At 53.7% G+C, this 22,845-nt stretch overlaps 9 protein-coding genes across 9 annotated transcripts; 4 read left to right on the plus strand and 5 right to left on the minus strand.

Annotated features, from left to right (window-relative positions):
• Positions 1 to 688: 688 nt before the first annotated feature.
• Positions 689 to 4,579, plus strand: AYO20_10659 (hypothetical protein; the record flags this gene model as incomplete). Its single annotated transcript, XM_022648915.1, has 4 exons — positions 689 to 744; positions 860 to 2,820; positions 3,390 to 3,478; positions 3,527 to 4,579. The coding sequence occupies 4 exons, from the start codon at positions 689 to 691 to the stop codon at positions 4,577 to 4,579; spliced, it is 3,159 nt and encodes a 1,052-aa protein (XP_022495084.1).
• A 468-nt stretch (positions 4,580 to 5,047) lies between these two features.
• Positions 5,048 to 5,911, plus strand: AYO20_10660 (hypothetical protein; the record flags this gene model as incomplete). Its single annotated transcript, XM_022648916.1, has 1 exon — positions 5,048 to 5,911. The coding sequence occupies one exon, from the start codon at positions 5,048 to 5,050 to the stop codon at positions 5,909 to 5,911; it is 864 nt and encodes a 287-aa protein (XP_022495085.1).
• Positions 5,912 to 6,202: 291 nt separating this feature from the next.
• Positions 6,203 to 7,315, minus strand: AYO20_10661 (hypothetical protein; the record flags this gene model as incomplete). The annotated part of the gene is made up of 1 exon (XM_022648917.1): positions 6,203 to 7,315. The coding sequence occupies one exon, from the start codon at positions 7,313 to 7,315 to the stop codon at positions 6,203 to 6,205; it is 1,113 nt and encodes a 370-aa protein (XP_022495086.1).
• Positions 7,316 to 7,559: 244 nt separating this feature from the next.
• Positions 7,560 to 10,359, plus strand: AYO20_10662 (hypothetical protein; the record flags this gene model as incomplete). Its single annotated transcript, XM_022648918.1, has 4 exons — positions 7,560 to 7,658; positions 7,723 to 7,794; positions 8,268 to 8,398; positions 8,445 to 10,359. The coding sequence occupies 4 exons, from the start codon at positions 7,560 to 7,562 to the stop codon at positions 10,357 to 10,359; spliced, it is 2,217 nt and encodes a 738-aa protein (XP_022495087.1).
• Positions 10,360 to 10,623: 264 nt separating this feature from the next.
• AYO20_10663 (hypothetical protein) lies at positions 10,624 to 12,488 on the minus strand (the record flags this gene model as incomplete). The annotated part of the gene is made up of 3 exons (XM_022648919.1): positions 10,624 to 11,002; positions 11,058 to 11,113; positions 11,187 to 12,488. The coding sequence occupies 3 exons, from the start codon at positions 12,486 to 12,488 to the stop codon at positions 10,624 to 10,626; spliced, it is 1,737 nt and encodes a 578-aa protein (XP_022495088.1).
• Positions 12,489 to 13,094: 606 nt separating this feature from the next.
• Positions 13,095 to 13,803, minus strand: AYO20_10664 (hypothetical protein; the record flags this gene model as incomplete). The annotated part of the gene is made up of 2 exons (XM_022648920.1): positions 13,095 to 13,255; positions 13,308 to 13,803. 2 exons carry the CDS (start codon positions 13,801 to 13,803, stop codon positions 13,095 to 13,097), a joined length of 657 nt encoding a protein of 218 aa, XP_022495089.1.
• Positions 13,804 to 14,544: 741 nt separating this feature from the next.
• AYO20_10665 (hypothetical protein) lies at positions 14,545 to 16,575 on the minus strand (the record flags this gene model as incomplete). Its single annotated transcript, XM_022648921.1, has 3 exons — positions 14,545 to 15,252; positions 15,320 to 15,818; positions 15,869 to 16,575. The coding sequence occupies 3 exons, from the start codon at positions 16,573 to 16,575 to the stop codon at positions 14,545 to 14,547; spliced, it is 1,914 nt and encodes a 637-aa protein (XP_022495090.1).
• Positions 16,576 to 19,661: 3,086 nt separating this feature from the next.
• AYO20_10666 (hypothetical protein) lies at positions 19,662 to 20,477 on the plus strand (the record flags this gene model as incomplete). Its single annotated transcript, XM_022648922.1, has 2 exons — positions 19,662 to 20,061; positions 20,182 to 20,477. 2 exons carry the CDS (start codon positions 19,662 to 19,664, stop codon positions 20,475 to 20,477), a joined length of 696 nt encoding a protein of 231 aa, XP_022495091.1.
• A 110-nt stretch (positions 20,478 to 20,587) lies between these two features.
• Positions 20,588 to 22,573, minus strand: AYO20_10667 (tRNA pseudouridine(38-40) synthase; the record flags this gene model as incomplete). Its single annotated transcript, XM_022648923.1, has 1 exon — positions 20,588 to 22,573. One exon carries the CDS (start codon positions 22,571 to 22,573, stop codon positions 20,588 to 20,590), a length of 1,986 nt encoding a protein of 661 aa, XP_022495092.1.
• Between the last annotated feature and the right edge of the window lie 272 nt (positions 22,574 to 22,845).

Consider the following 22,845-nt stretch of genomic DNA (forward strand, 5'->3'; position numbering starts at 1 on the left):
CTCGCTCTACCTACTCGGCACCATCTGGACTCCCTTGGGTACGACTACTTACCGAGGTATAGGCTGGTAGGCGGGTAGTGGGTTATAGGTAAGCACGTAGGGCATATTGCGAAGTGGCTCGCCGAAATCCATACCTGCCCGCCCGGCTATTCCCACCGTTGATGGAGCGAGCCATGGCTTTAAACAAGCCTTTCAACCTAGCTTTGGCACACTTGTCTTACTTAGCACGTGCCTAGGTAGGTCCTGTAGGGAGGTGCAGAGCTTTTTGGTCGCTTCCCCTGTGGTGTCTGTGGTCCCTGTCGCCTGGCCTCGGGCAGTTCGTTCGACCAACTCTCCGTGCGAGAAGATCCCAGGAGGAGCCAATTGACGATCCCAATTTCCCAATCTTCCCATTTTCCCACCGCCTCCTCAGGATGATGGGATGTGATACGAGGTACACGTACGACGAACAATGAGGGAGAAAAGGGAGAGGCCATGGTGGACTTGTGCCCATGCGTGAATGCATGTATGCATGTATGCATGCAGACACCTTACATATATACTACTATAAGATAAACAGAGGACATCATAACGCCCCAGCAATCACTTCAGGTGATGTATGGGAGTTGAACCACCCAAGCCTTTCGTTTGATTAGTTTGGAGTCTTTACTTTTTTTCCATCTGAGACGCGGTTTAATGCTCTGGGGCCATGAGGGCGACGTTGGCTTTAATAACCCTGTTGGGTAGCACGACGGTGTCGGCTCTGTGAGTATTACCATCATAGCATTTTTCTTGCACCAGGACGTGGGAGGGTGACCTGACTGGCTAACAACTCCTCCAGAACATCGGCACATAGACATTCACATAATAAATTTCACAGACGCGACGACAACAATATAACACAGACGATTCGAGCGGGCAATACCACCACAGACCCTACCGCATATGATTATGTCGTCGTCGGCAGCGGCCCTGGAGGCGGTCCACTGGCTTCGCGGCTGGCGATTGCTGGGTATAGAGTCCTCCTGATCGAGGCGGGAGACGACCAAGGCGAGGCAACGTGGCAGCAGGTGCCGGCTTTGCAGCTCCAGGCCACAGAGTTCACGCCCATGCGGTGGGATTACTTTGTCAACCACTACCAGGACCTTGCGCGGCAGGAACAGGATTCCAAAATGGTCTGGAAGACTCCCTCGGGAGACGAGTATGTCGGGAGCAGTCCCCCATCTGGCTCGACTCCCCTGGGGATCTGGTACCCGCGCACAGGAACCCTGGGAGGGTGCTCGGCGCATAACGCAATGATCACCATCTATCCACACGAGAGCGACTGGAATAATATCGCGTCAATCACGGGTGACAGTTCCTGGAGTGCCGGGAATATGCGCCAATACTTTGAGCGCCTGGAAAGGTGCAGGTACCTCCCTAACAGTGTCGTCGGCCACGGGTTTGATGGTTGGTACGAGACCAGTCTCACGGAGTTGTCGCTGGCAGTCGAGGACCAGAAACTGTTGTCGCTCATCATCGCGGCTGGGACGGCAATGGGTAAGGGTCTGCTCGGGATGGTGCTCAACACGGTGGCTGGGTTGGGAGAAGTCTTGCTCAGAGACATCAATGCCGGTGTTCCCGGCCGGGACTCTCAGGAGGGCCTATACCAGGTCCCAATTGCAGTCACCGAGGTGGAAAAGAAACGCAATGGTCCGCGCGACTTTATCCTCGACACCGCAAACGCCGTCAACGCAGACGGATCGCGCAAGTACCATCTCGACGTCAAGCTCAACACCTTGGTGACAAAAGTCCGGTTTGACACTTCTGGATCCAAGCCCAAGGCCATTGGCGTCGACTATCTAGAAGGACAAAGTCTGTATCGCGCCGACCCTCGCGCAGGCTCAGCAGCGGGTGGCACCCCAGGTAGCGTCAATGCGAGTCGGGAGGTGATCATCTCTGGTGGTGCGTTCAACTCGCCGCAATTGCTTAAGTTGTCTGGTATTGGACCTGCTTCTGAGCTTTCCAGGTTCGGCATTCCCGTGGTTGTCGACCTACCGGGTGTGGGAACCAACTTGCAGGACCGCTATGAAGCAACGCTTGTGGGAGACAGCAACACCGACTTTGCCATCACCAAGGACTGTACCTTTCTGCGCACTGAACCTGACCCATGCTTGGAGCAATGGCAAACTCAACCAGGTCCCTCGCTCAAAGGCACATACGCGACCAACGGTATTGCAATTGCTGTGATCAAAAAGTCGTCTGTTGCGGATGGGGATCCCGATCTCTTGATTTCTGGTGCTCCCGCATTCTTCACAGGCTACCATCCCGGATATTCGAATGAGTCACTGAAAGACGCACACCACTGGGCCTGGATCATTCTCAAGGCGCATTCGCGAAACAACGCCGGGACTATCACCCTGCGTTCTACCGATCCCCGCGACACGCCCGTCATCAACTTCAATTACTTCGACACAGGGGTCACTACCAACGACGCCGACGAAAAGGACTTGCAAGCCACATACGAGGGCATGGAGTTGTCGCGCAAGATGTTCCAAGACTATATACCGCTGCAGGGCACGTTTAAGGAGGTTTGGCCGGGGAATAATGCCACGACCGAGGCCCAGATGAAGGACTGGATAAAGAAAGAAGCCTGGGGACATCATGCGAGCTGCACCTGTCCTATCGGCGCTGATGACGACGAGATGGCGGTCCTAGATTCTCAATTCCGTGTTCGAGGTGTTGACGGGTTGAGAGTGGTCGATGCGAGTGTCTTTCCCAAAATCCCGGGATTCTATATCGTGCTGCCCACGTATATGATTAGTGAGAAGGCAGCGGATGTGATTCTGGAGGATGCTGCCAGTACGTGAGATCAAGTGGACGCTTGGACTGTTTTGGTCTGCATCATGGGATATGGTGTCAAAATAAGTGTACTTGTTACTTATGTTCTATTGCAGAAACAGTTTTGCGTTGCACGGAAATTCGAAGAGCTTAAGGAACTAAATTGTAGCATCTTTGACGGTGGTAGAGGAAACAGCGAAGAGAATCATAAGGCACTACAGTCCTCACCAAATTTGTAGTTGGTTATACCATTTCAACATCAAAGAAGAAATTGAGCGATGAAGAGTCGAGGAGGTTCATGTATTAAAAGCGGCATGAAATTTGTGCAGTGGACAGAGCCAAGATGGTAAAGCGGCAACTGCGCAGCTCCCAATTCCGACCTCATGCCCGGTAGATCTATTCGCCTGCCTGTTCATCGACGTCGTCTTTACTACAACATTGCAAGCTGCCTTTACTTTCAGAGCTCTCTCGTTCGACTGCAGCTTTATAATTCCTTGCCGCTCATTTAAGTCGTTGAGGCTTGGTATTTCGGACCATGGAAGGTGGGCATCCTCTACTCTCCAGAATTTCACAGCTAATTTGCGACTCAGGCCTTTTGTTCAACGTCAACGGTGGCTATTTGGAGGGTATAGTTCGTGGCTACCGCAATGCGCTACTTACGAGCACGAACTATGGCAATGTATGTGTTCACTGCACCGCGTTAGGACACTTCACTAACAAAGTGCAGCTCACGCAATGCGAAACGATCGAAGACGTCAAGACCCAGCTCGGTCCTGCATACGGCGAGGCGCTCTCAAACCTTCCTCCAAACCCCTCCACGTCGGCCCTGGCAAGCAAGACCACAGAGAAGCTTGTCGCCGACTTCAGATATCTCCAAGGACAGGCGACGGGATCGTTGACAAAATTCATGGAATACCTTACATACTCGTACATGATTGACAATGTGGCACTCCTCATTACCGGGACTTTGCACGAAAGGGATACTAAAGAACTACTGGAGAGATGTCATCCGTTGGGTTGGTTCGAGACAATGCCAGTTCTTTGCGTGGCCACCAATATCGAGGAACTGTATAACTCGGTCCTTATCGAAACTCCCCTGGCACCATATTTCAAAGGAAGTTTGAGCCATCAAGATCTGGATGAGCTCAACATCGAGATTGTGCGGAACACCTTGTACAAAAACTATCTGGAGGACTTCTACCGTTTCGTAAACACGGACCCCGAGATGGCCATGACTCCCACGGGAGAAATCATGTCAGAAATCCTCGAATTCGAAGCCGATCGACGAGCTATCAACATCACCATCAACTCTTTCGGAACCGAGCTGACCAAGGACCAGAGGAAGAAGCTCTACCCCGAATTCGGAAAATTGTACCCAGAAGGGATGCTTATGCTCTCGAGAGCGGACGACCTGGAAGGTGTTGGGCTTGCAGTCAGCGGTGTGGGTGACTACAAGCGATTTTTTGATGAAGTCGGATTCAACCAAAGCAGCGGCGTGGGCGCCGGGAACATGGCTGGAGGCGCGGGCAGTGAATCCAAGTCCCTAGAGGACATGTTCTACCAGAAGGAGATGGAACTCTCCAAGATGGTGTTCACTAGACAGTTTACCCATGCAGTTATATATGCATGGGTCAAGCTACGGGAACAGGTGAGCGCTCCCTCGTTGCGAAAGACACAGCTGCTGACCCTCCGGCAGGAAATCCGAAACATCACCTGGATTGCCGAATGCATCGCCCAAAATCAAAAGGAGAGGATAGGAAACTACATCAGCGTGTTCTAACATGGGTTAGGGTCATTGTCACGTGGGCAGCAACGGCGTTCGGTAGAAGGGGGTCTTACTTTGCGGCCTTCCAGCTTGATAGCTCCAGACCTAATGAACAACTTTTTCAGCAACAAGTCAACAGCGCTTCTTTCAGCTTCTTGCGAAGATGACTTGATCCAACAACTCTCGGAAGGAAGGTACGTCTGCATTTTGGGGTTTCACCTCCCGTCCGTGCAGACAGCCCAGAGCGTGGTTGCCTGAAGAGAAATCATCGACAGCTCACATCAATTGAGGCGCGAATTCATCTCATGAAGTGATTTGAGCCTGCCCAAATCATCGAAACGACCATCTACATTGAACTTATTGTTGATTTTCCGCTCATTTTCGGTGTTATCGTTACCCTCGCGACACAGCTTCACCTGAGACCAACAACCCTTCGTTTGACTGACCTGATCTCACTGCATCAGCAAAGCTATCAAAACCACGATGTTGGACTCTCATCTCTCTACAACACGGTTTCGCAAGGCTCAAAATCTTGAACTGGAACCGATCTCGTCGCCCACAGCATTTCCCTACGAGATCGATCCGGGGCATTGTTTTTCCGAATCTACCCTCAGGCACTCTCCCCTCAAGCGAAGTGATTCCGGATTTTTTGAAGGAACCTGTCAGGTTGAAGAGAAATCAAACTTGTTGGCATGTGTCAAGGATAATAAGAGCCACAAACCTCGTGCCTCAACCCCAAAGTCTCACCCTGGCCAGTCCCCTATACCACAACGATTACGGGAAGTCATCCGACAAGACCTCTGGAACCCCAACACTGTCTGCACGGTGCACCATGGCTATCGTCATCCAGATGTTTCTAATGATAAACGAATCGCCGCGCTCTGCTCACTTGCGGCGAACTCTAGTCAAAACGTGGAGGTTGTCAAATTCACAAGGGCAATTTCTGGGAGCGGAGACGAGGCTCCGATGTTCGAGACTCGCCCGTTGTATGGCCCGGGTGCTCCTAACGTAGAAGCTCGCTTGCAAAAATGGGCCGCTGCACGAGCCATTGCACAGCGAAAACAATCACGCACGAACGTTGCCACAATGAAGAAAAAGCAATGCCGAGCGGATGGAGGACTTCTGGCCAGCTTGCAAGGGCGCATCAACCGACGGCCAGGACGTACTGGGATCGTTCATTGTCAAGTGAACAAGCCTCTACGTTCAGAGAAGATGTTGCTTTCCAGCTACGAAGATGCTTTCAAGGGATGGGATGTTGCCATGTCGAAATCAATCCCCGGCTATGCCGACAACTACAAGAAGAGGCATTGGTACATATCTCAATGGGATAAACCAAGTCCTAAGTGATGGCACAGGTGGTACAGATTAAGGCTATAGCGTTCGGGCATTGGAGAGAATCAGACACCGGTTTTTGTTGTTCTCGCCCTGACCAATTGGTCCAGGTCGATCTCGTCAGTGGTGTAGGGGGCGCTGGTTTTGGCGCATTGATTCGGTCTATCACCCATCTATTGTATGCACAAAATTATCCAATATAAAAAACCATTTTCCTTTGACCGTTCCTCGACTCTCACTCAAGATGCTAACAAGTCTATAGAGGACGCCGAGGAGATGCTAATTCTCCATTTCACTGGAAATTCTTCACCCCAAGGCCTCGTACGCAGCTCCGCCGCCACCATTCTTCGCATCCCTCTTCGCCACCTTGGCCATCCGCTTCATCTCCTTTTCCGCCCTCTTGTCGTCCTTCTTCCTCTCCTTTTTCGCCCTCTTCTCCCGCTTCCTCGCCTTGTCCTCCTCGGAGAAATCGCTCCGGGAACCCTGAAGGAATTTTCCCGGGTTGAAGACGTTCAGGACCAAGAGGGCGAAGAACATGGGCACGCCGTCGAAGACGTACGCGAACCACTCGTGCGTCACGGTCGGGGAGTCTATGCCCGTGCCGAACTCGACGAGGCGGTAGATGTTGCGGAGGATGATGAGCGCGAGGGTGATGTAGAGAAGACGGAGGAGGGGCGTGGCGAGGTCGAGGTCGGGTATGTCGAGGTCTTCTGGTGTCGTTGTAGGGCTGGGGGAGTCGGTCCGCAAGGGCAACGGACGCAGAAGGACAGATTGGTATTGTGCTTCGGTGTCGGTGGTGTAGGAAGCAGGCCGTGACGAGACGAGACGCTGCCTGTATTGCTTGAGGTGCTTGACCTTGCGCTGGAACCTGATCGCCAGGGCGACGAAGATGACGAGGAAGAACAACTGCACGCCCACGCCGCTGGTGTAGATGTTCAGTCCCGTCTGCTGGACCGAGGCACTCACCCCCGGCCCCGTCATGGTGCCGCCGGTCGCCTGGATCAGGAAGGCCGTGATGTCAAAGGCGACGAACATGCGCGTGATGGCGCGGGCCCGGACGCGGAACACGCGGTCATTGCCCTCGGGTAGGAAGAAGTGGATCATCCGCCCCAGCAGCATGTAGATGTACGCGTTGATCCAAAGCGGCGCGAGCAGGATCAGCAGGAGCTGCGCCGTGTAGATGCCGCTGGACAGCTGGTTCTCGATCGACAAGATGCGCGCGACGTAGCCGCCCGTTTCCCACAGGGCGCCCATGATGAGGACCATGGCGAAGGGCTTGCGGTAGATGACAGCCTGGACAATGTGCGCGCAGGTCGTGATGCCGAAGAGGACCGTGAACAGAATCGCGGCTGCGAAGGATGGACAGTACGCCCAGTTGTCGTCGGGTCCTGTGCCTGCGTGGCACACGATCTTGGGCATTTCGCCTCAGAGATTCCTCCCTGTATGGAATTCCCTAGAGGAGTTCTCTTGGAGATAAGTAGTGCTGCTTGAGTGTGAATTGAAGAACCACTGCGCGTAGGCGTGACGAGGTAGTATTTCTCTGCAAGGTAGGGTTGGGAATGTCCTCCAAGGTTGAAGGGAAGGATACAACGAACGGTTTCAATGGAATCATCCATGGTTGATATAGATATAGACCCTCACCTGGGATGTTGGACTGCTGAACATGGCTGCCTGGAAATTGATCAGTGGTACTCGTCTGCGGTCGGTATCAGACAACATCGTGTGGCTCAGTTCTATGCAGGGTTTCAGAAGCCAGTACGAGGTATGTTTCCACTGTCAAAGGCCAGGGCATGAATGAGTCTAGCTCTTACGAGCTCGTCCACCAGCCCGTTGGCCAGCTGTTGGCGACATTTGATGACAAAGGTGATAGTGATGTGGGCGAAGTTCAATACGACTTGGTAAGAGGGCCGCGAGGGGCGGTAGCATGAATTGACCGAGGGGGTAGTTTGGGGGCCGCTTGATGCGCAAGGCTAGGATGTGCGAACGGTCATTGGTCAGAAGCCTCCTCGTATCGTCTAACCTTTCCTGACTAGCGTTGGTGGCCTGGTTTGGAACACTAGCGTCCATGTGTCGTCTGCTCCCTCAGGCACCGGTCCACTCTCGACATCGTCCCTTGCTGTTGCTCTGCCACTCTCGAGGAGTGTCCCTTCACTCAGACCTGGCACCTCTAGCCGCATGTGGCGCTACCGAACTCTGACAGCCCGTCAACACAGTGCAAACTCGGTTGCCTGCGCGGATGCATTGGGGTCCAGGAAATGTCTGGCCGGGACCGTTGATTTCCAGGCAGTGACCAAAGGGGCTGGTGAATTTCCTTCAGCTGTGTCTGTCTGTTCGCCTTGGACACGCTTTGACCTCTGACACAGGCTGATAGACTATAATAACATATGCGACGCTCGACTCGGACACACCTTCATCGAGCCATGAAGACAAAGGGCCCAAAGTCTTCGAAATCATGATCAGGATTGGAAAAACAAAAGTCCGAACTGGTTGCATCACCTGCAAGTAAGTCCAGTTCTAGCCCTGTACCCTAGCTAGCCAGTTCCTGCAGCTATGACATCTCTCTAACGCCGCCGGCCAGACGTCGACGAGTAAAATGCGACGAGACGCGACCCAGCTGCAACCGCTGTGTCAAGGCTGGGAAATCATGTGAAGGATACGCCAACGATCCGAGCTCGGGTCGAGGGAGCGAACCCGTGAAATTCGTCGTGTACACCCCACGCAATCCATCGCCTGTCTTGTCGGAGCAGCCAAACCTCGATTGGTCCGAGCGACGGGCCTTCAGCTACTACCAGGACCGGACTGCGTTGGAGCTTGCCGGTCCCTTCCAGCCGGACTTCTGGCTAGAGACCATCCTGCCACTCGCAAGAGAAGATGGGTCTGTCAGACACGCTCTCATTGCCCTGAGCAGTATGCACGAGCACTATTCAGGGGTCGATCATTTCTCTCCCGCGCGAAGCGTCGACTTTGCACTGAACCACTACGGAAAGGCGATGCGGGAGGTAGTGCGATTCAACTATGCCCAGCTGGATCAGAATCTCGACCGCGCCCTGGTCCTCTGCGCTCTGTTCTCTGCCTTCGAGAGCCTTCAGGGGCAATATCACGAGGCGTGCAACCACGCTGTGTCTGGAATCCGAATCCTGGCCGAGGAGCAACGAAATGCGAGCGCCAGTCCAAACCAACCGCGCCTGCTCCCCCGCGATGACCTCGCCCGCTTCTTCGTCGCCATGGGCAGACAGATCCTGGAAATCGGCGGCCCAAACTTCCTGGGCCCCAAACCGAAGTTTTACCGTACGGGGACGACAGCATCACACATGCCGTACCAGTTCACCTCGCACGAACACGCCCTGATGCACGTAGAATCCCTACTTGCAGAACTCTTCGAGTACGTCGAGAGGGCCGAGACTCTGGCGTACGAGGGCCCTGTACCCGACGACGTGGCCCAGGCCCTCCTGGCAGAGTTCCACGCGATCAAACCGCGATTCGAGGAGTGGCAGGCCGCGTTTGAGAGGTTCTCTGCCGTCGAATCAAACGAATACTCACGAGAGACACCTGAATCTTGCAGCTCGGCCGCCTCGTCGCCCCCGTCGGCGCAGCACGCCAGACCCCGGAGCGCCGCATTTCTAATTCTGCGGGCTTATCAAGCTCTCATGGTCGCGTTCCTGGCACGAGTCGAGTCCAACGACGAGGCCGTGTTCAATGACCACGGAGCAAAGTTTTGGACCGCATTGGACGCGGTGGAAGAGTTCATCCAATGTACCTCTACCTTTGTCAGGCCGGTGGACGGGGGCATGTCGCCTCGACCACCACCGCCGCCACCGTCTGACTGGTCAACGTCAACATCAACGTCAACGTCAACCTCGGCCACGAACGTAGCTCCGGCTTCACAATCCCTCTCACAGCTCCGACCACCACAACACCCCTCGCCCGTGGTTACGCGGCCGACATTCTCCCTCGCCCTCGGCATCGTGCCGACCCTCTTCCTCATCGCCTCCCGGTCCCGCGACCTCGCCCTGCGCGACAAGGCCCTCTCCCTCCTCCGCTCGTGCAACCGGCGCGAAGGCCTCTGGGACTCCCACCTCGCCGCGAGCGTCGTCGACCGTGTCATCGACCTGAGGACCAAGGCACGGTCCCTGAGCCGCGCACAACTCCTCCTCGCCGACGCGGATCTCCTCGCGTACATACAGGCGACAGAGAGACCAAGTGGCAGCGAGCCAAATGCCTCCATTGGGGTCGGGGGAGAGGGCGCCAGCCTCGACGACGACGTAGACTTCAAGTTACTGGACATCACCTTCCTCCCGCGCCGCCGATGTGCATTGCGCTATGCATTCGCCGCGAGACAGGCCACGACGCAAGGACTGCCGACCTCGATGTTGCACGGTGACGTGCCCGGTCACTTTTCCCCCGGCGGCGCAGGCGCGCGTTGTGTCAGGGAGTTTTGCGAGGAGTTGCGGTGGGAGCGATAGCCGCAATGTGTTGTGTGGGGGGGTTTACTCTGGGGGTTTGCTCAGGAGAACAAACGGGGGAGATGGATTGGGTATTGTTGTTTCGATCATGAATATGGGTTGTTAGTGGGCTCCAGGAGTAGCGGCCAACCTCGCATCGAGGGAGTGTTATTAGGGATTACGCTGAATGGCACTGTATACACTATACCCGTGACGGGCAAATGAGATTCTTGGAATAAGCTTCTCATGCAGAGCATATCCATTCAAGAAAGAACGCGGACTTTCCTATCTCCCAACATGCGGCACCACCTTGGGTAGATTGATGTTGTTGGAAGGGTAGCTGGCTTCATAAAGCCGCACAAAGTATTCGTCACGGTCCCCGTCGAGGCCTTCTGTGCTACCAAAGAATCCATAGTCCTGACCCATAAGACGCCATCCGCCTGGTGAAGACCTCTCCAGCACTTGGTTCAAGGAGCTTCGTTTCTTATTTTGCATGTTGTCGCTGTTTGTAGTTTTTTTCTTGGTTGCTCGGACTTTGTGCTCGCGTGGGCGAAACTCGATCTTTGAATGTCGAAACAGAAACACGAGATGGCATTCCAAATGAAAGATCAACGACAATCCTACTCGCCATGATCGTTGCTCGTAAGGAGGAGTACGAGGATCACTAGAGTTTGAGTAGGCTCTAGCAACCAGCTTCGCACATGATTCTTGGACATCACTAATCATATTGGAACAGCACACTGATGCTCTCGCCATAATGCACCCTTCGAATCGCCTATCGAGAAAGATCATGTTAGCATTTGTCACCTGTCCTGTAACCCAAATATCACCACCAGTGTTGAACTCACCTCAGCGAAGACGTGGCCGACCTCGAGCACCTCCAACTTGGGACATCTTCTGACATGGTGCGACTGGTCCACGGTATTGGTGACAATAACTTTATCCAACGCGCTGGCGTTGATTCTTTCAATTGCATCTCCACTCAAAACACCGTGCGTCACCAAGGCATAGACTCTGCTGGCGCCTTCTTTCTTCAGGAGTTTCGCGGCTCGGGTAATCGTGTTGCTCGTGTCGGCCAGATCGTCAATGAGAATGGCAACTTTGCCAGTAACATCGCCGACGAGCATCATGGTTGCATTCTGCCGATCGGTGATCTTGGTGGGTCTCCGTTCTTTGTGAATCAGTGCGAACTCGATTCCTAACGAGTCGGCAATGGCAGTTGCTCTTTTAGCGCCTCCAGCGTCGGGACTAACGACCACTCCATTTCTGTAATCTGGAATGTTTTGCTGGATATACTTCTTCAAAATCGGCCGGCCGTAAAGATTGTCAACAGGAATGTCGAAGAACCCTTGATACTGTGGATCGTGAAGGTCCATGGTGATGATGTGATCTGCGCCAGCGCAGGTCAACAGATCCGCCACAAGAGTACCTGCTTGAGCAACCCATTGTCGATAGCCCGGTCGAGGTTTGAAATTGTCTTGCGGATCTATTTTTGGCGGTGGAGCAAAATCATAATTTGCAATGCCGTTGGTGGCTGACGCTGCCGAATCCCCTCGTTTCCGTTGGCTTGGAAAATAGTCCGACTTTGTTGACGAGTGTGAACTTACGTCCCGGTCCCGGTAGTGGCTGAAGCGGGCCTGGTACGTAGGGCTGTTCTCTACCTCATCGAGCTGTGACTTTGAAATTGCTTTGTGCAAGGGATGTCCGTTGGCTAGGCCTTGGCTTTCAGTCTTATCTGGATGTGGAGTTGGAGGAGTACTGTCGAAGGTGTAGCCATTCGCGTCAGGAACCAGCTTATTGGACGCATTCGATGCCTTAACCAGAGGCGCACCGCTCTTGTTGTAGGGTATATCGGACTGGCGAGAATACGGGAAGAGTGGTAGGACAGCGGTGACCTTTTTCGCGGACGCAGTCTTGCATGCCGAAATGGCAATCAGAAGCTCGACGAAGTGGTCATTCACCTTACCACCACCAGATTGTATGATATAAACATCTTTTCCCCGGACCGACTCGCCGATCTCAACCCTGGTCTCTCCAACTGCGAACTTGGAGAAGAGAGCTTGACCAGGTGCAATACCGAGAATCTCGCAGATAGTTTCTGTCAAGGTTGGATGGGACGACCCTCCGAACACGACAATGTTTCTGACCATGGTGTCGCAAACAAAAGGTCCAGTGAAGTGGCTTACAGTGGTAGGCAAGGCAAGCTCGTAGAATCTGACGGGACAGGGCAAGGCAGAGTCAAGGGATCAGACCACAGGCGAGGGGTGGGATACGTGAAGTCGACCTTAGAATAGGCAGCCTAATGTGGGCCGTGAGGCCAAGGAAGTCGGGAAAGTCAACCTGGTGGTTGACATGATATAAAAGAGGAGAGAAAGAGTCAGTTCGCAGATTGGAAAAGTTCAACTCCAAGGTAAAGTGCAGTTGGTGGTTTGCTCTCCCCACGAAACTTTTTGTCTCGCCCCACCTTCCGCGTCAGATCCGCTAGATTTCCCGAGGTTCCAAAATGTCGTCATTTCATTTATTGTCCATCGAGCCATGCACGCCATGTCGTTGGGTGCGTTGGATGTGGCTGCAGCTGATCCTGGTCTACAGCAGTGGGGGCAGGTCGCTCGCTGAATTCCAGAAGAATATCTATCTTCAGGCTTGTCGATACTCGCCATCCTCACCCAGTGTATCCATACTATTCGCAAGGTACCTCGTAGTCAGCGCCACTAAAACGCTGTGCCCCTCGCCTGAACAGCCACATACACATGCCATCAATCCCCTGTATCAACCTCAAGATCCAGCTGGACATTGTTGCTGACACCGTAGTCCTGAAGTGTCAGCTGGTCTTTGAATGGTCTTTCGCCCTGTCGCTTGAGCAGTATCTCATGAGGTTGTCTGCCGATCATCGAAGCAACGATAACTTTGAAGTCCTCTTGTTCTTTCATTAGCACGGGAAAAGCCCACAGTGGCTGAGATAAACTCACTTATTGGATCCGTGGGATAGCATGGAATAGCTTTCTTCGTCCCCAGTCGGTCGTTGACGTAAACAATAATCATAGGCTGCGCTGGCATCGCAGGCGCTGTTTTCTTCTCTTTCTTGTCTGGCTTGTCCTTCCTCTTTTCTTCGCGGAGTTCTGGTTCCTCTCGATCTCGGTGTCTGTTACGATCTCTGTCATCTCTTCGGGGGGAACGCCTCCGAGGAGTGGGGGTCCTAGATCTCGAGCGAGGTCGATAATGATCCCTGTAGCCTCGCTGCAATCCTGCTTCTCGGTCACGTCTCGAGTCGTCATCGTCTCGACGTTTTTCCTTCCATTTGAACCCTGCGTCCTTGCGCCGCAGTCGATCCTCGCGCCTGTCCCTATCCCGTCGAGGAGACCTGCTCCTTCTGCGGCCTTCGCCCCTGGACGATTCTCGCTCTTTCCTGTCAGTATTCGTGGGTGGAGGTGAGGATGGTGAAGCCTCACGCTGATTGTCGGCCATTTTGAAGCCAAAGCGGCGTCCGAGGGATTTTGGAAACGTGGGTGGAAGGACGTGACACGCAAAGAAATTCATAGCAAACCGCCATCAGGGACCGGAAAAATGTGGCGCTTCGGAAAAACTCCGGATAAACAGTGCCTCAGCTTGTGCTTGTAGCTCGTCAGTAAATCCCAATTCAACTGATTCTTACCTAGCGTTTTAAAACTCCACGAATACTCCTGGCCGAGACACGTCCCGCCTCCAAGTCTCATGAATACCTTGACCTGTGAATGATGTTACAGAATCAACTTCTTGACAGCATGAATTCCCAACGAACGTCGCAACAGGGCTCTACTTGCTGGGAAAAGCCTTTGTACACTGTGGCGCTGTGTTCCGAATCGCTCCATCGGAGCCGCTTCGCGAGACGTGGGGTCCTTTGACAGGCGCAAGTTACAAGGCAATGCCTGAGAGTGGAATGGACTAGAGCGAAGCTGATCAATGCTCAAAGGTAAGGGTATGATCATGAACGAAGTTGACTACCTAGTACAATGGAAAGCTATGGGATGAGTGTATATGGCCCTGTCATGTGCCCTCATAGTCCTCGGCTTCCTCTCCTTCCACCCGAACTGGTTCGTGACACGATGGCGAAGTTGGGCACAGGTTGTTGACCGTTGAAGGTGTCGATGTGTGGTCTGGTACAAGTGTCGCCTCTTAGCCTTGTGCGCCTGAGTGTATATCTTCTTCGTCTCGGCCAGCCCCGGTTGGTTAGTGTTTGGGGGATGTTTTCAGCGGGGAACGAAACCTCCATCGCGTCGACTTCGTAGGGGTTCGTGGAGACGCAGGTGGTGGTTGAGTAGCACGCGACGTATCACTTCCAGGCGTCTCTGCGACACTTTCCTCTGAGGTGATATGCTCGGGTTCAGAAGCCTCCTCCTCAGATGCTTCCTCTGCTTCGACAATCTTCTCTGCCTCCTCCTGCATTTCAGCCATCTCAGTTTCGACTTCGGCCATCCTATTCTCTACCTCGACTTTCTTTTTCACCACCCTCGGCAGCTTATCGCCTACCTCGTCCATCATCTCCTTCACATCGATCATCGTATGCTTCATCTCGTTGATATCTTCTTCCGCCTTGCAGATCACCCTCCTTACCTCGGCCAAGTCGTTCTTTGCCATGACTGTGTGATTCCTGGCGTGTTTGGCCTTTTGCTCTTGTATCATCTTCCTCGCCCTAAGCATCTCCTTGGCGGCATCGTTGACTTTCTTCATTATTTCTTTCATCCCATTCTCTACCTCACGTATCACATTCTTTCTGACGGCAATTTGGTAGAAATCACGAAGCATGGTCGAAGGTATATTCAAGGACACATTCTCAAAGGCTTCCAGCTCACGCTCCTCCGCTTCACATATAAAATCCTTGAGACAGAGACGCAACGAGCAGTCTTTGACGGCTTGTCCGTCTTCGTCGAGAAACATCTGGGTTGTCGTTAGAAATCTCCGTCATGACACGAGCACTTCAGCATGCCGAAACGCCAACCCTTACCTGATTGTCAACCACTGTAGCCCGGGTCCACTTGTCGCCGTCAAGTTGGGCTTTCCATACCGAAAATGTCGCCAAGCGGCTGCCACGGTAGATGTCATTCAAATCCAAAGCGACAACAGTTCGAATTGCGCCCTCCGTCTCTGTGATAAAACGCGTTGCCCTTTCTGGTAACTTCAACTTGCGCTGAGACCATGCCACTTCTACGACCAGGTCAGCAATCGAGCAGCCCTCCGAAGTATAAGAAAGATCAGGTTCCAGTCGGTCGCCGTGAGGCGCGTTGCACTCCACCGTCGTAGCCAGAGTAGAACCTATCTTCTTCGCCGCGTCCATGGTCGCCTCTTTGGTGCTCTCAACCGTACAAAGTGTCCCTGATCGTATGGAATTAAGCCATTGCACAATCTCGTCATGGAGTCTTATAAGCATCGTCTCGTGAAAGCTAGATGGCATGTGGATCACGAACTGCTTGCTGCCTTTACAAGGGCGGCGTATATAATCGAAGCTGGTATCTCGTTAGCCACTCAAAAGCCAGAATTTCTCAAGGAGGCTTACCGAAGCTTGTCTCCCTTGACATAGTCCAGCAGCTCTTGATTTTCCTCCTTCTCCAGTTCTTCCCACAACTTCTGATAGCCACGATAGCGAAGTGTTCGCTCAATCAAGTACTTTCCACCAGGCCCACCCTTTTTCACCGCGTATTCATCCGCCTTGAATTGTTGTATCGTTTTCAACACTCGCCTCGCATCTGCAGCATCTTGTCGTTGCTGTTTGGCCCCATAAGCCCGAGGTTTCCCTGAAGATGCCAGACTGTCGATGCTTTCAGAGGACACTGATCGGCTTCTGTCAGAACGACTGCCCAGACTAGAGTCTGACTCTTCGTCAAGGGTCTGAGCGAAAGGGAAGGGAGTTGGTGGAAGGACTACCGTCTCCCTTGGAACCGAAGATGGCGGAGTTGATGATGGTGGAGGGATCAGAAGTGGCTCAGAGGCAGTGGATGTCGGTTTAACAGCTTTGGCTGGAGTGGGACTGGGTGAAGGTAGGGTTAAGATCGGACGCTTTCGCTTGAACCGATAGGACAGCGGCGAAGATGGTGCTGAAGCCGATGCCTTTCGCTTCGAAGAAGTATGTTGGCTACCAGGAAGATTTGATGAAGTGCAATCTCCTTCGTGTGACGCCGAAAGCTGCGGTTTGACCGATCTGAAGAAGTCTGTGAGGGAGCGGCGGAAGCGAGAGATCCTATCTCGCTCGCTGCGTGTTGTCATTTTAGAAGAAGAAGAATGGAAGGCTGATACATGATGCATCTAGCTGATTTATATAGTGGCACTCTGCACAAGCGACACAGTGATACGCATAACTGCATGCTCTACATACCTCGTACTTTGACACATGGTATGTAAGCAATTACAAACCCGTTGCTGCCTCATGTCAGACCCTACAGGTCCTGGCCCAAGCTTGGAATTCATAATAAATTTTGTTTTTACGCTTCCAAGCTTTTGGGTGTTACCGGGCCATCGACCTATCTCTTGTCCGCGACAGAGGTATTTAAGGGGCTAGTAGTCTAGATAAGAATCTAGCCTCGTTGCACAAGTGGGTAGCCTCCTCGCTGGTGGGCCTCGGTACCTTGGCGCACATTACACAGATGGATAGCTGTCAGACGCACTTTCCCATAGGCAGTTATCCAGAATTCCATACCAGCTCCTTAGTTACAGGGTCCCTCCCTAGACCACCGCATTCTGCTGTAAAAATGATGTATTCGTGGCCAAGCGCCGTCGACTGGAGGAGCATTCTCCCTCTCATAACGCCTCAATCGATATGCCTATTTAGGCTTAGCCTGTGTTTTGTGGGACTAGATCTTTTCGTTGACGCGCTTTACCTAATATAGTAACGCAAAGAGACTACATGGAGGCCAGCACGATGTTCTCAGTAAGGGCCTGGTACCTTCATCTTCTTTGGGAGGTATTCCTGTCCTACATCGCGTAAGAGACCAACCTCTTCGCATAGGAGTATTGCCCTCCTCTCAGACCTCAAGTGTTAGCAATTCCATAGGTAACCCGCATGTGCCGCGGATAAAGGCACACCGCCTTCTTCCTCAAAGCCCTCAAGTGAGGGCTTTAAGTCTCTTGTCAACAACCTGACGCTTCCCTAGACCTCCTGATGGTGGCCGAAATTGCGTTCCTGACCACCTCATGACGTATATCGACCTGGTAGAGGTCGACTGTAGCCACCCTTTTATGGCCGAGTTTAATCCCATCCTCTGACCCAACCCTTCAGCGCCGCCGTCATTCTCAACATTTTGTATGTCCAACTTTAGCCAGTTTCGTCTGGACGGGTGTACGGCGTTTGCGAACGTGGCCACACCCATCGGTGCTTTCCCTAGCCTTTCGTGAACCTGCATGTGATGAATGGCCTTTTGAGCTGCCAAAGCAGGAGTATTTCTGACCATGGCTTTGCTGTCGTCATCGGGATGAAGAGCTGGCACGTGTTTTTGTGAGTCCTTCACTATGGAACAGGTTGGTAAGCATCGACGCCGCAGAAACACGCAGAAGCACACTAAAGTGGGTTCACGACCGCCATCTCTGCAAGTCTCGACAGTCTCGTGTTTAAGAGTGCACATTAGACTGCAGTCTCAACCTGCTCTATTTATTTGAAGTGGATTTGCTGAAATCCGTTCACATTCAAAGTCCACAGAATTGTCACAAAGGGCGACCAAACGTCTGCTTTACAACTCTGAAGCTCACCTGTATGAACATCTATGAACCTCTGGCCCGGGCACTATGGCAGCTTCAACGGCATGATTACAGCAGCTAAATGGCTGAAAGTGATACCTTCTACCTGCGTTAGAGACGTAAAGAATGTTCTCCAGCTTCATGTCGCGGTGGATGATGTCGTTGATTGCTATGCAGTCAAGCGCCTGCAGCTTGTGCGGGAAGTCAGTGTCCGCAACAGTAGTTGTGTCAGCACCGTTTCCAATCAGTGACTCCGAGGTCCCTTCTTTAAGGCCCATGCAGATGTCCACATCACTGGCGAACCAGCCTTGCGAAGCTATATAGTTGACAATGATTGGTTAAATAGGCATTAGGATGGACAGAAGCAGCTAATTCGGCCGTGACTTAGATCTAGATCACATGCGTCACAGAGAGAGCCACAGTTTTCTTCCATCTATGTCTTCGTGATAAATCTCGGGGTCGTCGTAGCAGTACCTCCCCCTAGTGTTGTGGGGGCTATGGGCGACTACCCACGTAATGGGGAGCCACTATTGAGAGTCTGTTATCGGGATGAGAAGGTACACGTTCAGCCTGGTCGTATTCTGGGGCAAGGACAGAATCAAATGTGGCTATACTACCGGCAATGTACCTGCCTTCATGGAACGAAGAGACGCAGATGCGCTGTGCGGGTGGAAGAAGATCGGCAATAGGCGCTCTCTCCCCCGCTATTAGCAGAACAGTTGGAAATGGTTCGATCTGAAGACCAGGACTTGACAAGATATGTGAGGCTGGTAGTTCGTTTCATCTCTTGCCGCGCGCCAAAGCGAGTCCCACGGCATATTTATCACGTATATCTACCACTTGTAATCCCGCCTTCTTCGCATGCGACAGGCCAAGCCGGCTCAAGCGTTACACGATAACACCATACCGCCAGCTCAGGGAGACGCTGCAACAAGCATATCACCACGCAGAAGTGGACGAATACAGCTCCTTAAACGTGCCGCAGATAACAAGATGGACGAAACTGCTTCACGAAAGCGTCAGAGAAGAGGTACTTCGCGGGTCAAAAAAAGAAGTACAAGAACACCAAATAAGGCGAGAGAGTAGGATATCTGCCAAGTACAATGCAAGTGGCGGCCCGTCAATGAAGTGCAGAACGACTGCTACAGCTGCATCTCCAATCTGACCTCACAGGTAAGAGTCCAAAGAGCGTTGTCGTAAAGTCGTCATGGGTAATTAAATACGTGAATTGTGGCCCCGAAATTCCACTCGGCCACCGTCCGATAAGTGTCAACAATGCTGTGAGGTAGGAAGCCGCAGGAAGTCGAAGTCGTCGGCTCGGAAACGATTAGTCTCTCTGTAACAATCCACGAGCCCGTTCGTGCCCGTTCAATGAGGCACCGAGCCTTCCCAACGATAACCAAGTAGCCTCTTACTACTACTCGCCGTCATCAAGGGAGCCAGGGAGCACGTGTTGTATCAAAGGCTTGGCCCGGCGCAATGATTTTCCGTTCCGAATCTCAAGGTTCAGCCACACATCTCTGCACAGGTCTATATCTCTCTCTTCTCTTCTCGTCTCTCCGTAAACACAAAGCCAAGGAGCGAACTCATCGTCAAAACAACTTGACATAAGCCATGGGATCATGTTCACCGGTCCTCGTCAGTATCTTTCCATCCACCTCCCAAGCCCGACAACGGTCAGCTTCAACGTGTCGACGAGACAGCCGGTTCAGCAAGCCGCATCATCGATAAATCGGCCCTCATCTTCGCACCTCTCACATCTCCGACGTGTCCCTGTCTTTTCTCTTCTGAAGCACGCGCTACGGATCCTGCTCGTCCTGCTCGTCGTGCTGGTCAACCTCACGAAAGCCCGTATCGAGGCACCGCGGCCATCCTCAGGCCTCGACGCGTATGCAGACTTGGGACTCAAGCTCAGTCTGGTCGGCGGGACGATCGGGGCGATTGCCGACCGCGCAGAGTGGTGGGTCCTGGCGCCGGTGAGCTTGGTCGTCGTGTACGCGTGCTTGAGGCGCGACTATGTCGGTATGTGTGCTGGTCTCTCTCCCTTTCCCCTCTCCCTGTACTCTGTGCTCGGAGCGACGAGTCCTTGTGTCTAGATCCGTACCTACGAAGCTCTTCCTTCTCGCTAACCCCCCCGTGCAGAAGAATCCCTCTTGGTCCTCCAAGGTCTCGGGATCCAGACATCCACTTCGTCGCGCTACTTTTTCACCGGCCCAACCACGACATTCATCCCGACGACGCAGATCCAGGATATCGTCATCCACGAAGCCTTCAAGGGGCTCGAAGTCCGGTTTTACTTGGCCGTCATAGTCGAGGGGGCTACGGAGGTGGTGGTCGTCTTCCCTGTAAGCAGTTCAACCTCTTCTATTGATTGGTACCGTGTCAATGGAATAAGGACAGAAGCTGATCGTGTTTTTCATCCTGCGTTCAATCTGTAGACTCTCCTTCCGCGCCGCGAGATTCTCGAGGAAGTCTGGCGAGGGGGTCGGAAATGTTTGTACTCCGGTATCCGCTGAGCAACAGGAGCGAGGCCAGCTTCTAATCTAATCTATTCAACTGCGGCATTCGTCTCTTCAAACTCCTCCTTGGCTTTATCTCTCGCTTCCCGACTCTTTGCCCACTTGGCATTCAACACCTCCAAGGTATCCATCCTCGGCTTCTTCATCACGGGCACATATCGACCACTGATTCTGGCTCTGCTACTCCCGTCAAAGACCTTCTGACTTCGCGCTCCCGACTTTCGGGGTCCATCCCGTGTCGCGCCTCTCTGGAAGGGGGTGCCGTCACCCTGAGAGAGCGCCAGATCGAGGAGACTGCCAGAGAGGAGTTCTTGCGTCTTTGCTTCTCGCCACTGGGTCCAGAGTTCGTCGACGACCGAGCCAGTGCCGAATTTCCCGTCGTTCTTGGTAGAGTTTGTCGTGAGCGCGGGCACCGTGGCTGCGTCCCCAGCATACAGCCAGTTCAATGAATCTTCCATCACTCCGCCCTCCCCGCTGTCACTGTCGGGAAAGATGCAGTCCCACAGCACCAATGGCGCGTCGTCGGCCATCTCGTACGTGGGTCGACGGGGGTTCTTCTCGACATCAAGCAACTCATCGATAATACTCGGTTCCTCGAGGCCCTGGCCGACCAGGAACAATAATGCCACCATGCACCGCACCTGATGCCACAGGAACGCGGTGCCGTGGACGCAGAAAGTATACACCTTTGGGCCTCCAGAAGCGGGGGGAACCGTTCCATTTGCGAGCGCGGACGAAGCCGACCCGGTCTGATTCAGGGCCTCGTGTTCCAGAAACATCCTCCCATTCTGGGGAAACTCGACCACGTCGGCAAACGTGATCCTCCTCACGCAGTTGGGCATCTGTTTGCTCGCGTCGATCTTGCAGAGGTTTCTGAAGTCGTGCACCCCGACAAGCTTGCTCGCGGCTTGCCTCATCTTGTCGATGTCGAGCCAGCCCTCCCTGACGACGCCGGCGGGACTCTTTCCGTCCGAGCGCCGAAGGCCGAGAGGGCCGGGCGTGGGGCAGAACGCCGGGTTCGTGAAGAAGTATTTGTACCGGCGCTCGCGGCAGGAGAAGCGCGCGTCGAACGTGGGTGGCGGGGAGGGGCACCAGGCCAGAACGCGGATGTCGGGCGGGAGGATCGAATTGAGGAGGGATATGTACGGTAGCTCGTCTTTGACGGGGTCGAAGGGCTTTGCGTGTTGATCCGCTGCGAGGTCCGCGGCGTCTATGGATGGCATAATATCGCCTTGGCCACTTTCATGTTCCTCCGCACCCGCGTGCTGCTCCCCGTCCCCTTCTCCTTGCACAGATTCCTCCGGAGCGGGTTCTCGACTGGTCTCAAGCGCCCGATTACTCCTGACTCGAACCCCAATGACCTGGCCGAACGCGGACACGCCCCTGTCCGTCCTCCCGCATTTACTGTACTGGCAGCCTTCCCAGCTGAGGTCCAGCCGGACCCTGCCCTGCACGTTGGGTCCCGGACCAGACCTCGGCGCTCCTGACTCTCGCGCACTCCTCCCCTTGACGTATGTCTCCCGCCTCTTGTCCTCGCCCCACACCACGTCGTAGCTCTCGTCGCTCCCCTCGGCCAAGCTGGGCGAGATCAGCCGCGCCTTGCGCAGCGCCTTCCACAGCACCTCCTCGACCGTCGGCTGCGCCGTCACATTGCCATTCGCGTGCTCGTACCCGCCGTACCGCCCGCCCAGGTACGCGAACTTCAGGGCAATGTGCCGCGTCGAGTATGCTGCCGGGTTGAATGGGCGGGCACGCCTCGGCGAGTGTGAGCGCGAGCGCGATTGCGACCGGGATCGTGGCCGTGACGGATTAGCAAGGGGGTTTTGCGCGGTTGTAGAAGGGCGGTCTGGGAGTAGAGATGTGATCGTAGGGTGGGAAGGTTGTAGAGATTTCGAGTCATTCCCGCAAGTCGTCAACGAGGCCAGCAGCGCTGTCTGTTCACGCAGTTGCTGTTCCAGCGCCGTGATGCGCCCGACCAGCTCGCTGGTGCTGTAGCTCGCGTAATCTTTATCCATACCTGTCCGCATAGCAGTAGGAGCGAGAGTGGCAGCGTGCCGCAACGGAAGAAACGTACAGAGTCCGTAGTGGTAGCAGAGAAGCCGGCGTGGCACGAGCCCGCTCGTGAGAGATACTGGCACCGCAACAGGAAGAACAGGCATTAAAAACACACTGGCTCAAGCGCCCCCGAGGACATTGTACCATACAGTTCTGTCGTACCGACACTACCTACTCGCTAGGAAAGAATGACAATGTGATGATTCACAAGTGTGTAGATTTGGGTGTTGCG

Source organism: Fonsecaea nubica (genome assembly GCF_001646965.1).
Source record: "Fonsecaea nubica strain CBS 269.64 chromosome Unknown Scaff118, whole genome shotgun sequence".
NCBI classification, from domain to species: domain Eukaryota; kingdom Fungi; phylum Ascomycota; class Eurotiomycetes; order Chaetothyriales; family Herpotrichiellaceae; genus Fonsecaea; species Fonsecaea nubica.